Source organism: Antennarius striatus, chromosome 20 (assembly GCF_040054535.1).
Source record: "Antennarius striatus isolate MH-2024 chromosome 20, ASM4005453v1, whole genome shotgun sequence".
NCBI classification, from domain to species: domain Eukaryota; kingdom Metazoa; phylum Chordata; class Actinopteri; order Lophiiformes; family Antennariidae; genus Antennarius; species Antennarius striatus.
The window spans coordinates 990,518-1,004,628 of record NC_090795.1 but is presented as its reverse complement, the minus strand read 5'-3'; the positions used below and the strand labels follow the sequence as shown (position 1 = coordinate 1,004,628).

At 51.2% G+C, this 14,111-nt stretch overlaps 4 protein-coding genes across 4 annotated transcripts; 3 read left to right on the top strand and 1 right to left on the bottom strand.

Annotated features, from left to right (window-relative positions):
- Window positions 1-677: 677 nt before the first annotated feature.
- actr3b (actin related protein 3B) lies at window positions 678-4,796 on the top strand. The gene is made up of 12 exons (XM_068343467.1): window positions 678-957; window positions 1,488-1,543; window positions 1,627-1,751; window positions 1,828-1,938; window positions 2,058-2,153; window positions 2,248-2,355; window positions 2,436-2,579; window positions 2,746-2,919; window positions 3,006-3,098; window positions 3,166-3,291; window positions 3,366-3,449; window positions 3,534-4,796. The coding sequence occupies exons 1-12, from the start codon at window positions 914-916 to the stop codon at window positions 3,627-3,629; spliced, it is 1,257 nt and encodes a 418-aa protein (XP_068199568.1). The 5' UTR covers window positions 678-913; the 3' UTR covers window positions 3,630-4,796.
- Window positions 4,797-5,319: 523 nt separating this feature from the next.
- On the bottom strand, window positions 5,320-5,970 carry LOC137614034 (histone H2A-like). The gene has a single exon (XM_068343471.1). The coding sequence runs from the start codon at window positions 5,925-5,927 to the stop codon at window positions 5,544-5,546; it is 384 nt and encodes a 127-aa protein (XP_068199572.1). The 5' UTR covers window positions 5,928-5,970; the 3' UTR covers window positions 5,320-5,543.
- Window positions 5,971-6,450: 480 nt separating this feature from the next.
- On the top strand, window positions 6,451-11,512 carry LOC137614023 (trichohyalin-like). The gene is made up of 4 exons (XM_068343444.1): window positions 6,451-6,645; window positions 6,910-7,057; window positions 8,569-10,062; window positions 10,216-11,512. Exons 1-4 carry the CDS (start codon window positions 6,637-6,639, stop codon window positions 11,022-11,024), a joined length of 2,460 nt encoding a protein of 819 aa, XP_068199545.1. The 5' UTR covers window positions 6,451-6,636; the 3' UTR covers window positions 11,025-11,512.
- A 401-nt stretch (window positions 11,513-11,913) lies between these two features.
- Window positions 11,914-13,838, top strand: xrcc2 (X-ray repair complementing defective repair in Chinese hamster cells 2). Its single transcript, XM_068343469.1, has 6 exons — window positions 11,914-12,020; window positions 12,463-12,544; window positions 12,657-12,692; window positions 12,813-12,962; window positions 13,035-13,311; window positions 13,418-13,838. Exons 1-6 carry the CDS (start codon window positions 12,000-12,002, stop codon window positions 13,731-13,733), a joined length of 882 nt encoding a protein of 293 aa, XP_068199570.1. The 5' UTR covers window positions 11,914-11,999; the 3' UTR covers window positions 13,734-13,838.
- Window positions 13,839-14,111: the final 273 nt, after the last annotated feature.

The window sequence follows — 14,111 nt, the reverse complement described above, 5'->3', positions numbered from 1 at the left end:
TTGATCGTGTGATATATCGAGAATACTTTGTTTGTGCAGCTCTGATTATTTCAATATTTTCTATGTAAATCTGTTCATAAATTTAACTTAATTCTATTTATTTAACATTAAAGAATGTATGAAAGAATTTTCTGTCTTTAGTGTTTTTGCTGCCACCTCTTGGACACGTGGGTCAGTTACAACAAACACCTTCATTTATAGTATATAAATATGATATACTGTAATTTTTATGTATCCTGTTCTCATTCAGCTATGATGTGTAGAGTATTTAAGTGGATTTAATACACTATACTTGTACTTTAATGCTAGTTTATACTTCTTTTATTTTTTTTGCAGCAGTATTTTCAGTGTTATTAATATTCTAGTCGTCCTATTTATGTATTTGAGTTTTTTCTTCTATAAGTTTTTTTCTGAGCTCCACTGACTGTATTTATCTTAAACATTTTTCTCCACTAAAATTTTAGGTCAATGATAATAATCATAATAGTAATAATAAAAATAATAATAGTTATACTAATAACAAGAATAATAACAACAATAATAATAGTAGTAGTAATAACAATAATAATAATACTATTATTATTATTATTATAACAGTAATTATAATGATAATAATGTTCGTGTTGTTCCTCTGTCTACCACCAGGGGCGCAGTGATTCGTGGGTTGACAGGCAGAGGGTCTAAAAACGGTGCAGCTGATCACGTGAACGCATCATTAAAAAGGCACGCGCCTCCCCGGTTACCGGAGGGGTCAGATGTGTTTCTGTTCCGTCCCTCCGACCCGGAACCACCGAGAGCCGGTCCGGTCCGGTCCGTGACGTCATCACGCCCCGCCTCGCGCTCTGCGGTCATAACAAACCAACCGACCGTCTCTCCCGGGGACCGGAACCACCGGACCGCACGCGACCCCAACATGGCTGCGCAGCTCCCCGCGTGCGTGATCGACTGCGGGACCGGGTGAGGACACGCGCCGATGCGCACGCCGCAGAGGCTGTGACGTCACGTGCGGGGATGTTTGAGCGTTAGCGGGTCCGGAGGGCTCGGGCCTGTTTTCACATGACGTCATCTGACGGCACCGAGTGGCGTGGAGACGGCAGACGTTAATAACCGTTTATAACGTGTTTACGACTGCACTACTGTAAACAATATGTTTGTAAACATCTGTTATTGAACAGAAATGGAGGTTGTTTGTTTGTTTGTTTGTTTGTTTTTTGTTTCTGATTGGGGGTTCTGGTTCTGGTGTCCCTTTGATCTCGGTGGGCATGTCCGTCCCAGTGGGCGTGTCCGTCCCAGTGGGCGTGTCCGTTTTGGAACTATTTCCCAGGGTTCCTTCTGGTCCGTCCGACTGGGTGTGGCTTGACAGATGGGAACACGCCGATCCGGATCGGTCTATTCTGGTCTGAATGAAGGACAGCTGCAGGGACTAGACCGGGCCGCAATGCATTCTGGTCCTTTGAGTCCTCCTGACGGGTTCCTCCTCCCTGCAGGTACACCAAGATCGGCTACGCCGGAAACACGGAGCCCCAGTTCATCATGCCCTCCTGTAAGCCCCGCCCCAGTGACCTTCATTGACCCGTGAGCAGGTGGAGGCACTCTGCGCTCTGATTGGCTGTTCTTCATTGTCAGGTGTGGCCATCAGGGAGGGGGCCGGAGTGGGCGAGCTGGCCCAGAGGCGTGTCACCCGCGGCGTCGACGACCTGGACTTCCACATCGGAGACGACGCCGTCGACAGACCCAACTACGCAACCAAGGTAGGTGTGAGGTCACGCAGGTGGCGTGGCTTCGCCGCCGGTTGCCCCGCCCTCAATCGGCGTGTTGTTTGTCCAGTGGCCAATCAGACACGGGGTGGTGGAGGACTGGGACCTGATGGAGAAGTTCCTGGAGCAGATCATCTTCAAGTACCTCCGCGCCGAGCCGGAGGACCACCGCTTCCTGATGGTGGGTACCGCCGCGCCGCCGTCACTACGGCTACCGACCCGCCAGCCAATCAGAGCTGTGTGTGTGTGTGTGTGTGTGTGTGTGTGTGTGTGTGTGTGAGTGTGTGTGTGTGTGTGCAGACGGAGCCGCCCCTCAACACGCCGGAGAACCGGGAGTACCTGGCTGAGGTCATGTTTGAGACCTTCAACGTCCCCGGGCTCTACATCGCCGTGCAGGTGAGACTGGTGCCGCCCCACGCCACACACACACACACACACACACACACACACACACACACACACATGTAAACACGAGCGTGCTGCCCATCAGGCCGTGTTGGCGCTGGCGGCGTCCTGGACGTCCCGTCAGGTGGGACAGAGGACCCTGACCGGCGTCGTGATCGACAGCGGAGACGGAGTCACACACGCCATCCCTGTGGTGAGACACACACACACACACACACACACACACACACACGCCGGAGGCTCTCTGCTCTCTGATTGGCTGCTGGTCGGCAGGCGGAGGGCTACGTGATTGGCAGCTGCATCAAACACATCCCCATCGCGGGGCGCGACATCACCTTCTTCATCCAACAGCTGCTCAGAGACAGGGAGGCGGGGATTCCACCGGAGCAGTCATTGGACACCGCCAAGGCCATCAAGGTAGCCCCGCCTCTTGCCCCGCCCCCTTCTCTTTACTCCTCATCACCTCATCTCATCTGTTCCTTCAACTCCGAATCATCTGCGTCTTTTATCAACTCCTCCTCCTCCACTTCCTCCTCCTCCTCCTCCTCCTCCTCCTCCTCCTCCTCCTCCTCCTCCTCCTCAGGAGCGGTTCTGTTACGTCTGTCCTGACCTCCTGAAGGAGTTTTATAAATTCGACTCTGACCCGTCCCGCTGGATCAAACAGTTTCGGGGCGTCGACGCCGTCAGCCGCACCTCCTTCCTGGTGGACGTGGGCTACGAGCGCTTCCTGGGTCCCGAGATCTTCTTCCATCCCGAGGTGACGCCCCGAGCTCCTCCTCCTCCTGGCCACGCCCCCGCGGGTTGTGGGGCGTGGCCTCACTGACGCCAACTCGTCTCTTCCAGTTCGCCAACCCGGACTTCGTGCAGCCGCTGTGGGACGTGGTGGACGAGGTGGTCCAGAGCTGCCCCATCGACGTGAGGAGGCCGCTCTACAAGGTACCGCCCCCCCCCGGGCACGCCCCGCCCCCGGCCACGCCCCTCACGTCTCCCCTGTCTGCCTCAGAACATCGTGCTCTCCGGAGGATCCACCATGTTCAGAGACTTCGGGCGGCGGCTGCAGAGAGACCTGAAGAGGGTGGTGGACGCCCGTCTGAGGGCCAGCCAGGAGCTGAGTGGAGGACGCATCAAGGTGAGACAGGAGGGAGACAGACGGGCAGAGAGACGGGGAGGCAGACAGACGGGTAACTGCGTGTCTGTCTGCAGCCCAAGCCGATGGAGGTCCAGGTCGTCACGCATCACATGCAGCGCTACGCCGTCTGGTTCGGAGGCTCCATGTTAGCGTCCACTGTAAGCTAACCACGATGCTAACCTGAACAGAGATGGCCCTGTTTGTTTGTTTGTTTGTTTGTTTACATGACGCTGTGTTTGCAGCCGGAATTCCGTCAGGTGTGTCACTCCAAGAAGGACTACGATGAGATCGGCCCCAGCATCTGTCGACACAACCCCGTGTTCGGCATCATGTCCTGATGGCGCCGCCAGCGACAGGCGGCTAGCCTGTTAGCCTGTTAGCCTGACACATCATTAGCCCGTCGGTCTCCAGCCTGCCCCCTCCAGTTGGTTTCCTGGCTAGTTCACCTGCTTCCCACTAGCCACTTAGCTAACAGTTAGCCACCCGCCCCGTTCAGACTTTCCCGTCATGCTACGAGACTGTTAGCATCCTAGCTCCTGAAGCACAGACGTCGGTTTGATGGCAGCAAAACCAAAAGTTATTTTAGCAACGTGTGACTTTTAAGGGTGAGATCTAGCATAGCTGACAGCCTGCTATCCTGTTAGCCGTCTTCAGAAATGTAGCGTAGCTGAGCATGAAGCTGAAGTTGTTGTTCTGTTCTCGTCCGTCTGGACTGAGGAGCTCAAACCAGGTCCGTTTAACCTCCAGGGGTCAGAGGTCAGAGGTCAGGAGAGAAGGGACCGTCTCCTCTTCTGCGTTTCTTTTGTTTTCTTGTCATCTTCTTTGTGTCTGTTGCTGCTGGCGCGTTAGCACAAACACTGAAAATTATGATTGAAAAGAGGCGGAGTCAGGGGAGTTAACACCTGGAACCGGTTCAATCTGGGTTGTGGATTGGTCGATCGAGATCCTCGCTGTTCCTTCATTTGTTGTTTGTATTTATTTGTTAGTTTGAATAGAATTGCTACATCATAAACTGTGTGTGTGTGTGTGTGTGTGTGTGTGTGTGTGTGTGTGTGTGTGTGTGTGTGTGTGTGTGTGTGTGTGTGTGTGTGTGTGTGTGTGTGTTTTACATCCTCCTCCACTCAGAGAGTTTATATTTGTAGTTGAAATGAGATGTTAATAAAATCTGATCCAGGATCAGAACCACAAGGAGCACAGCGTTCAGGGACAATGGCTGATGGCTTCATCTATTGGTCCAGCTGGTTTGTATTGATTACAGGACCTGAACAGCTGATTGATCAGGTGACCTTTTGGTTCTGACGTGTACAGAAGAGATATTTAGTTTTTTGACACAGTGAAATCATATTTTTGTGGTCGAGCTGAATTTGAACAAATAGAGTGAGATTTGATGATGATGATGATGAGTCAACACCTTTAACGCACTTTTGAGGCCAACAATAACTAATGTTAAACATCTTTATTTTACTTCCTGTGTTTTATCTGTGACCACTTAATAAAGATCACTTCCAGTTCATTTAAGAAAATGTACATAATTTATAATCAATGTTTTAATGTCTCGGAGGATCAGACCGCTCCGGTGGGGGGCGGAACTATGAAAGGAGCACGTGCGCAAACTCTAGATGAGTCAGCCAATCGTGAGCGAGCGACCCCGCACTCGGATTTGCATGCCGCGGGAAGGCCCGCCGTCCAACAGCGTCTGAGCTGCAACGGGCGCGTGCCTGGTCCAGACCAATCAGCGCTGCGATTTCACCGGCAGGGCCTTTATAAGCTGGAGTTGGGCGGCCGCTCCGTTTAGAACAACAATGGCCGGAACCAAGCAGACCGGCCCGAAGTCCACCGGAGGAAAGGTGCGCATACAAGTCCCCGGCTGCGCGATGAAGTTCCACCGGTACCGGCCCGGGTATGACCCATACGGAGCAACCTGGTACTGGCCCGTTGGAGGACCTTCGTGAAGCTGGTTGTGGGTTCGGTTGTGCTTAATAAACTGTACCCGCCAGAAAATAGACCCCACCCATTTTCCCCGATTATTAGATTTATTTTACTTTGATGCTACAATCAATTAACATTAATCAACCAAGGAATTTCTCTTAATTCAACATTTATAAAGAGCCTTTTCATTGCTAAATGACGTATGTACATGTTTATGTATTGTTTTGGTCGGAGACGTTAACGTCCCGCCGGTCATCCGCTCTCTAGCCCAGTGAGTGGCTCTGAAAAGAGCCGTTGGTTCTGGGGTTCGCTGTCGCTGGGTCTCACTTCTTGGCGGCCTTCTCGGTCTTCTTGGGCAGCAGGACGGCCTGGATGTTGGGCAGCACGCCGCCCTGAGCGATGGTCACCCCACCCAGCAGCTTGTTCAGCTCCTCGTCGTTGCGGACCGCCAGCTGCAGGTGACGGGGGATGATACGGGTCTTCTTGTTATCGCGAGCCGCGTTTCCCGCCAGCTCCAGGATCTCAGCCGTCAGGTACTCCAGCACGGCGGCTAGGTACACCGGAGCCCCGGCGCCCACCCGCTCCGCGTAATTCCCCTTCCTCAGCAGCCGGTGGACACGGCCCACCGGGAACTGGAGCCCGGCGCGGGACGACCGGGTCTTGGCCTTGGCTCGAGTCTTACCGGCTCCCTTTCCTCGTCCAGACATGTTCACCCGTGATTTGGTTTGGTCGGTAGAGTGGCTCGAGGGTGACCAGCGAGTTTATACATAGCAACGAGCTGCTCGCTCATTGGTTACACTGGACGCAGATGTAATTGTCCAATCAGAGACCATGACGTCAATTTGTTTATTCAGGCCATTGCTTCCGCTTTGCCATGTGCCAGATTTTCAAATTAAAATCGAAATTAACTTTATTTCAAAATAAATGTCTGATTATAATAGTACTATGACGAGAAAATAATAAACAAAATAAAATATAAGTTCAGTACGAAAGTAACGACTATGTCATAAAATTTAAAAATATAATTAAAAAATGGATATTAAATCATGTGATAGAAGATACAAAAATATATTGAGAAATGTCAACTGTGATATAGTGTAGTGTACTGGGTTAATAAATACATTATATTCCTGTCATGAGACAGAAATGAAAAAACAAAAACTGATGAAGACAAAAAGAAACCCCCGCGCTGCATCTATTTATCGGTGCTACACCCCTCCGGTCCACTGGGGGCAGCAGAGCCCCTCTTGTTGCTGGCGCTGCTGTTCCTGAAGGAAACCGAGGAAGGACGTAAACTTCCCAAACTTTGTGTTTGACGCGTCTGGACTGACTTCACCGTCTCCGGTCCCCGGTATGCCGCACCGACCGCTCACCGGTGACGTGTGATCGGGGCTCTGAGGACCGGGGAGACCGACGATGTTTCCGGTGAGTGAACGTTACCCGTGTCGTTGTGACTGAAAACACCGGAGGAGCTCCGGGTTCCCGTTATTGTCTGTCAAGACAGCTAGCCCGGCTAGCTACACAGAAGCTAACTGAGTTTGAATAAAACTTTATTAGTCTGCGTGGAGAAACAACTTTATCAAGTCTCCGACGTCTAGCAGCGTGCAGACATCCACACCGGAAGTTAGTCTTATTCAACTTCCTGTTTCCAGACCTGAAGTGATTTTCTTCTCCTCCCTGACCCCGCAGGAGAACCTCCAGGAGGGGGGCAGCCCCGGGGGGCGGCGTGGGAAGCAGAGGAGGACCGTGGGCTGTCAGAGCGACTCGCCCCCCAGGAGAGATGCTGCTGTCCAGGTGGACCTGCTGACTCAGCAGCTCAGCTGTGGTCCCTGTCCAGGTGAGACGCCCAGTGAGGCCACGCCCACCCGCTGTGATTGGTCCACAATCAAAACCGCGACGCACGAGCTCCTGGATTTATTACTAATAACACCTATGTAGTTAATTTTTTTCCGGACATGTTACCATAACAGACGTCACTCCTTCATCAACAACAACAACAACAACAACAAGGGCTGATGGGTAGAAGCCAGTAGGAACCAACAAACATCTGGTTACAACATGTCAACACGCTCAGACATTGAATTCTGACAGACGTTGGTACTCTGATCCACTTCCAGATATTAGCCTTTGTCTCCGATATAACCTAGAGAATAACCATGTTTACATTCTTTTTAGGAACAACAAGGCTTGTTGACATCATAGATGGTCAAAACAAGAAGTTGACCTTCCAGTGTTCTCCACAGGAATATACTGATCATAGTCACCTCTTCCAGACGGTGTTTACCCTAGAATGAACGCGTTCGTTACACACACTTCAACAGTTATACGTGCGATTTAAAGTCTCAAACTTATCGTTATCCCTTCAAGCAGAAATCCAAGTTACACAGTTTTTGTTTTTGGTCAGACCTTATCGGTCGAATTTCTCCAATTCGTCCACATTTTTGATCATCATTGTTTTCATCTGCTCTGGATAAAGCCCCTTTGTTCTGATGAAGATCATCCAGGTGTTGGTCCAGGTGTTGGTCCAGGTGTTGTGGATCAGCCCGTTGTTCTTCAGCTGACGAGCTTTTTAGCGATATCAGCATTCTGTTTGGTGAGGTTCTCGTTGATGTAGGCGTCTTTTCCTGTCAGTTCAGGGCCTTGTTTCAGAAGACCAATTTTGTACTTGTGATTTAGGAATTTTATCAGCACCGCAGGTGGTCTCCTACCTCCAGATGGTAGTGGGTGACATGTCTCCATCTGATCCGGATCGATATTAATCTCCAGGTCCCCCAGTTGAGAAATCAGGTGTTGTTCCACCGACTCACAGTCAGAGCTGTGTCACGGCTGCCATCCTTCATCTGTCTGGTACCGGTGTCTCTCGTCTGTGGGAACACACAAACAAACATGTTCTTCTGTCTAACTGTAATGTTTGTGACCTGAATAAATAATAAATTCAGTTATTTAACATCAAGGAGTAGTTACATTTAGTTACATTACATTTAGTTACATTACATTTAGTTACATTACATTTAGTTACATTACATTTAGTTACATTACATTTAGTTACATTACATTTAGTTACATTACATTTAGTTACATGTGGCCCTTTGGGGACAGGCGTTATGCTGATGTGACCCTCAGTGAAAATGAGTTTGACCCCCCCCCCCTGCACTGGCTAATCAGCTGCTAATATTAGCAGCTAACTGGCTAGTTAGCTCATGTGATGCTAAAAACAAATGACATTAAGTTTCAGTTTGATCCGATTGGTCGACGATCAAAATCATCGTTTCTGGCGGCTCTGCGTCCGGGTACCCTTTACCGTTTTCTTTATTGTGAAGTGTGTGTGTGTGTGTGTGTGTGTGTCAGGTGTGTGTGGTAGGGCGTGGCCGTGCGTCGCCGTCAGACCAGAGGACCCACCAGGAGGCTGCTGCACACACCACCCAGATGGGCCCCACCTCCTGCCCCTCTACCTGCTTTGCTGCCCCCCCACGCACCTACAGTTACCCACAATGCCTCTGTGTAGGCCACAAGCTCCTCAGCTGCTCCGGTCACATGGCCTGTCGCCGGCCAATCACAGCAAACCAAGAGGAGAAAGCACGGAAAGTCGGCCGAGGATGGAACGTGAGGAAGATGAAAAGGAGGAGGAGGAGGAGGAGCAAAACACTGAGGGTGGAGTTGGGTTACCTGTTAGGTCATGTGACTCAAACACACACCTATCAGCAGCCAATCACAGCAAGGCAAGAGAAGACAAAGGTGAGATGATGTCGCAGAGGCTGATGGAGGAAGAGGAGGAGGAAGAGGAGGGGGGTGGAGCGGAAGCAGAGGAGAACACAGGAAATCCAAGGAGGAATGCAGTCGGTCCACCAATCAGACACTTGAAGGAGTCTCAGGTGCGGTCACATGACCTCTCACTGGCCAATCACAGAGCGGCAAGAGGAGACAAGGCAAAAAGGAGGCTGTGGAGGGAGGATGAGGAGCAGGAGGAAGAGAAGGAACGATCAAGGGGGATGGAGCAGGCAGGAGAAGGAAGGAGCAGAGATGATCCACCAATTAAAAACCTGACGGAGTCGGAGGGGCGGTCACATGGCCTCTCACTGGCCAATCACAGAAGGACAAGAGCAGAAAAGGCAAAAAGGCGGCTGTGGAGGGAGGATGAGGAGGAGACGGGTGGTGATGAAGGAGGCCTGACGACGCGGGCAGGGAGGCCGAGGAGGAGCACGGCTGTTCCACCAATCAGAGAGCCAGTGGAGGACTGGACACGCCCCCTAACACTGGCCGATGACGGGGAGGAGAGAGGACAGAACGCAGAGAGGCTGTGGACAGAGGAGGAGGACAAGGAGGACGTGGAAGAGGAGACGAAGAAGCCAGGAAGGAGCACAGGTGATCCACCATCTGAGGAGCAGTCACATGACCCGTCAACGGCCAATCACAGCAAAGCAGGAGGAGTAAAAATAACGCTCCGGAAAGAGGAGGAAGAGGAGGAGGAAGGTGTCCAACCGGAGAGAAAGCTGAGGCCGAGGAGGAAGGCGGTCGGTCCTCCAATCAGGTACCTGATTCAGTCTGAGGAACGCTGGTATGAGTTTAATCTGGCCAATCAGAGTGAAGTGGGAGGAGCCAAGAAAATGCTGCTGAGGCAGAGGAGGAAGTACGAAGAGGAGGATGAGGAGGATGAGCTTGTCCAGCCAATGAAAACAGAGGAGCTGAAGGCGGGAGGACGGGCAACAATCTGTCGACCAATCGGATCCTCGACGGAGTCTGAGGGGCGGGCAGTCAGCCTGTCACCAGCCAATGAGAGCGGAGCAAGAGGCGCAAAGGGGCGGGAGCATCGGGAAGAGGAGGAGGGTTTGGATCGAGACGACAGTAAGTTCAGAAGAGTGTTGAAACAAAACCAATAACCTGATAGATTATTGATCAGGTCATTGATCCTGACTGCAGCGACAAAAACACACATGTCAAAACTTCTGGTGATAAAAGTCGACTTTAGATTCTTGATTTATTCTCTGTTCTCCTCAGAACAAGAGGAAGCAGTGGCGATGAAGAGGAAGAGGGGGGAGGAGCCAACCAATCACGTTGTTGATGAAGAGTCCCAGCGCCGACTCGAACCCGAACCAACGGGGGAGAACGAGAAGGTGGGGCAGCTGAGGAGGAGGAGGGCGGTCTGTCCACCAATCAGATACCTGCTCCAGTCTGAGGAGTGGTCACATGACCTGTCGGCGGCCAATCATGGCAAAACGAAGGAAGACGAGGGGAAGCAGAGGAGGAAGCATCAGGAGGAGGAGAAAATGCTCGTCCCAGCCCCGCCCACCCCAGTGCCTGATTGGTCGGCACGTAGAAGAGCGGCGAATAGAAACCTGCAGCTGTGGTGGAGCTACCGGACCCGCGTGAGGAGGAGGGGCCGGCAGGAGGTGGGGGGACGGAGGGGGAGGAAGAGGAGGAGGTGGAGGGAGGAAGAGGAGCAGGGAGGAGGAGACAAAGACGCTAAGGAGGAGGAGGAGGAGGGCAGTGGTAGACGCCAGGGGAAGGAGACACAGGTGACAGAGGAGGCGCCTGAGCCTCAGAGGCCAAGGAGGAGGAGGGTTGGCCCACCAATCAGATACCTCCTAGAGTCAGAGCTGTCACATGGTCCTTCAACGACCAATCAGGTCAGAGGTGGGGTCTCTAAACGGGGCAGAAAACCACTGAAGAGCAAAGCTGGGGGCAAGGCATCAACGATCAGCGGGTGTGACCACGCATCGAGGCATATGGGTCACATGACCCCAGTCGGGAAGAGCAGTCAGGTGGGCGTCGTCTCCCCCTGCTGCGTCCGACTGCATCGCCTGTGATTGGACGATTATTTATGGGCGGGTCAAAGGTTACGTTCAGGTTCCTCTGGGGTTTTATTCCAAACAGCAGTGTTAGGCTTACGTCACTGAATTCGTCATTTACATCCCTCAAAGCATTATGGGAGATGTAGTTGTTCATGATTGTCCGTAAGAGGTTGATTCACGGAACAGATCAGCGTTTTGCACTATTTTTTTTTTTTTATAGGACGCATGGAGGTGTCATTTATCACTTATACCCCAAACACTGAAGTATTTTCTAAGAATTTGTATGTTTTATATCATATTTCTGACATAAAATCTGTTACAGAAGCCTGTTAGTCCCTGATGGTTGTTTTGTTCAGGAGGTTTTGCTCTGCTGGTTTTTACACAATGTGTTTTGGAAGATTAGAGACAAAGTGATTTAGTGACAGAAAGAAAAATCTTTTGCGTTTTTTGTTCAACAGAAATAAATTGTGACCAAACAGGACTGTGCTTCTGACGTCATCAATGCTGCAGGGTTCATTTACATACTTTTTTTACATGAAGCTGAGAATATCTTTTTGTTTTCAATAAAATACTTTTTTTTAAATTAATTTAGTTAAATTTACTATATTAAATAAATTACATTTAAAAATAAATATTTAAATTATGTAATAAAAATATTTATTAAAATGTATTTTAATAAATCGTTTTATTATTAATCGTTTGTTATTAATCGCCTAGCGTTTTTTTAATGAATGTGGCGTCGCGCGTAGTGGATATTACGGTAACACCCTGAAAGGCGGGATCTAAAACCCAACAGCCAATCAGAGGTGAGGGGGCCCTGTCGGATGAAACGGTATTATCCAATCCAGCTGCTTCAGACTCGACCTTCAAGCATCGCCCTGACGGTCTTTCGCGACACGAACCCGCTTTACGGTAAAACAGGAGAACCCGGAAGTGAGATCAAACTGTGGCGGCTTCGTCTCGAGGGTTTGAAGATGAGCTCGAGCCGAAATGACTGAGACTGGCGCTCAGGTCAGACAGTTACACGTTACTTTACACCCCGGAAGTAATCAGATTACTGACGTGTGTTGACGGTCGATCCTTGTCGTGACGTCACCGTGTTTGCATTACCGCTAATGGCACATGCTAGCTCTGGAGCTGTGGAAAAACCCTGTAGATACTCACGATCAGTTATTTTCAATGATCAATACAGCAGATACTCAAGTGTTTTTTTTTATGCATGACGTCATTCTCTAAATAATTGACCCCCGGGGATATCTTCATCAGCAGCAGCATCATCTTCATCACATCCAGAGATCAGGTGTAGTTCAGATGAGTTAGCTTTAATGGGCTAACGTTAGCATCCCAAAAGTTTAATGTAGTTCATTAAGTGTGTGTGTGTGTGTGTGTGTGTGTGTGTGTGTGTGTGTGTGTGTGTGTGTGTGTGTGTGTGTGTGTGTGTGTGTGTGTGCAGCTGTTCGCCCGTCTGGAGGCCCGTCGCTGCCTGAAGGACGTTGAACCCCGTCTGTTCCCTGAGGATGGAGGACCCGAACACGGTGACTAACATCCACTTCCTGTCCGCCGCCATCACGTGACCTCACACCTTATTGATCAACCTGTTATCAACCGCCATTGATCGATCTGATTGGCTGATTCGTTCCGCTCCAGGTGAGGTGGTGGAGCTGTACGGAGCCGAGGGAACAGGTGAGCTCGTCCAGCGGGAGTCGGCTCCACCTGGGAGCCATCGCTGGATCGTCACGCGTGTGTGTGTGTGTGTGTGTGTGTGTGTGTGTGTGTGTGTGTGTGTGTGTGTGTGTGTGTCAGGGAAGACGGAGCTGCTCTACCACCTGCTGTGTCGCTGTGTGCTGCCGGTGGCGGCGGGGGGGCTGCAGGTGGACGTTGCGTTCATGGACACCGACTACAGTCTGGACATGTTACGACTGGTCAGCATCCTGGACAGCCGGCTGAACGCAGGTAGGCGTGACCCGGAGTCACATGACCTCAATCTGTAAGTACCATCTACATACCCATCTGCCCCCCCCCCAGCTCACTCCACCACCTCGCCCCCCCCTGACTCGGACGAGGCGGCGTTGCGTTCGTGTCTGTCCCGCCTCCTGGTCGTCCACTGCTCCTCCTCCTCCCAGCTCCTCCTCACCCTCCACTTCCTGGAGACCTCCTTCTCCACCCGGCCCACCCTGGCCCTCCTCCTCATCGACAGCATCTCCGCTTTCTATTGGCTGGATCGCAGCGAGGGCGGGGCCAGCGTCGCCAAGCAGGAAGAGAAGCTCAGCAGGTGCGCCGAGCTCCTGGGACGCCTCCTCAGGTATTAGTTTGGAGCGGTTCCTCCTGCGGGGGGGGTCACGGGGGGGTTCTAGGTGACCAATCAGGAACCTTCAATCTGGCTGAAGCAGCTGCGGTTCTTGTTTCAGGGATTACAGGATCACAGTCTTTGCGACCTGCCATGCGATCAGGAGGGGGCCGTCCTCCTCCTCCTCCTCCTCCTCCTCCTCCTCCTCCTCGGAGTTTGACCGGCCCTACCTTTGTCGCCCCTGGCAACGGCTGGTGAGCCACCGGCTGCTCTGCTCCAGACAGGAAGCTGCCGACAACACGGCGGCCGCGGCGCCAGGAGGCGGGGGGCCGAGGAGGAGACAGACCTTCAGCGTCCACTGCAGCTCCCCCAGGAGGAGCGGCTCCCCCAGGAGGAGCGGCTTCAGGGTGACGGACGCCGGCGTGGAGTTCCTCTGAGGCGTCTGCAGACGCGATCAGGACTTTATGGAAAAGAAAAAAAAAGAGTTTTTTATGCGTATTTTTGACGTTTGAATGTGTTTGTCAATAAAGGTTTGTTTTGATCCAGGAGCGCTCGTGTCGCCGCCGGATCGATGGATCTGATTGGTGGAGAGGCTCCGCCTGAAATCAGAAGGATGGGTCAGTAGTAGAACCCAACCTGAGACGGATTCAAACCCAGTTACCTTAAAACCTACTTAGTTATTTAGTTAAAAACCTAGTTAGTTATTTAGTTATTTAGTTAAAAACCTAGTTAGTTATTTAGTTACTTAGTTAAAAACCTAGTTAGTTATTTAGTTAAAAACCTAGTTAGTTGAAAACCTGATGCTACTAGTGGAC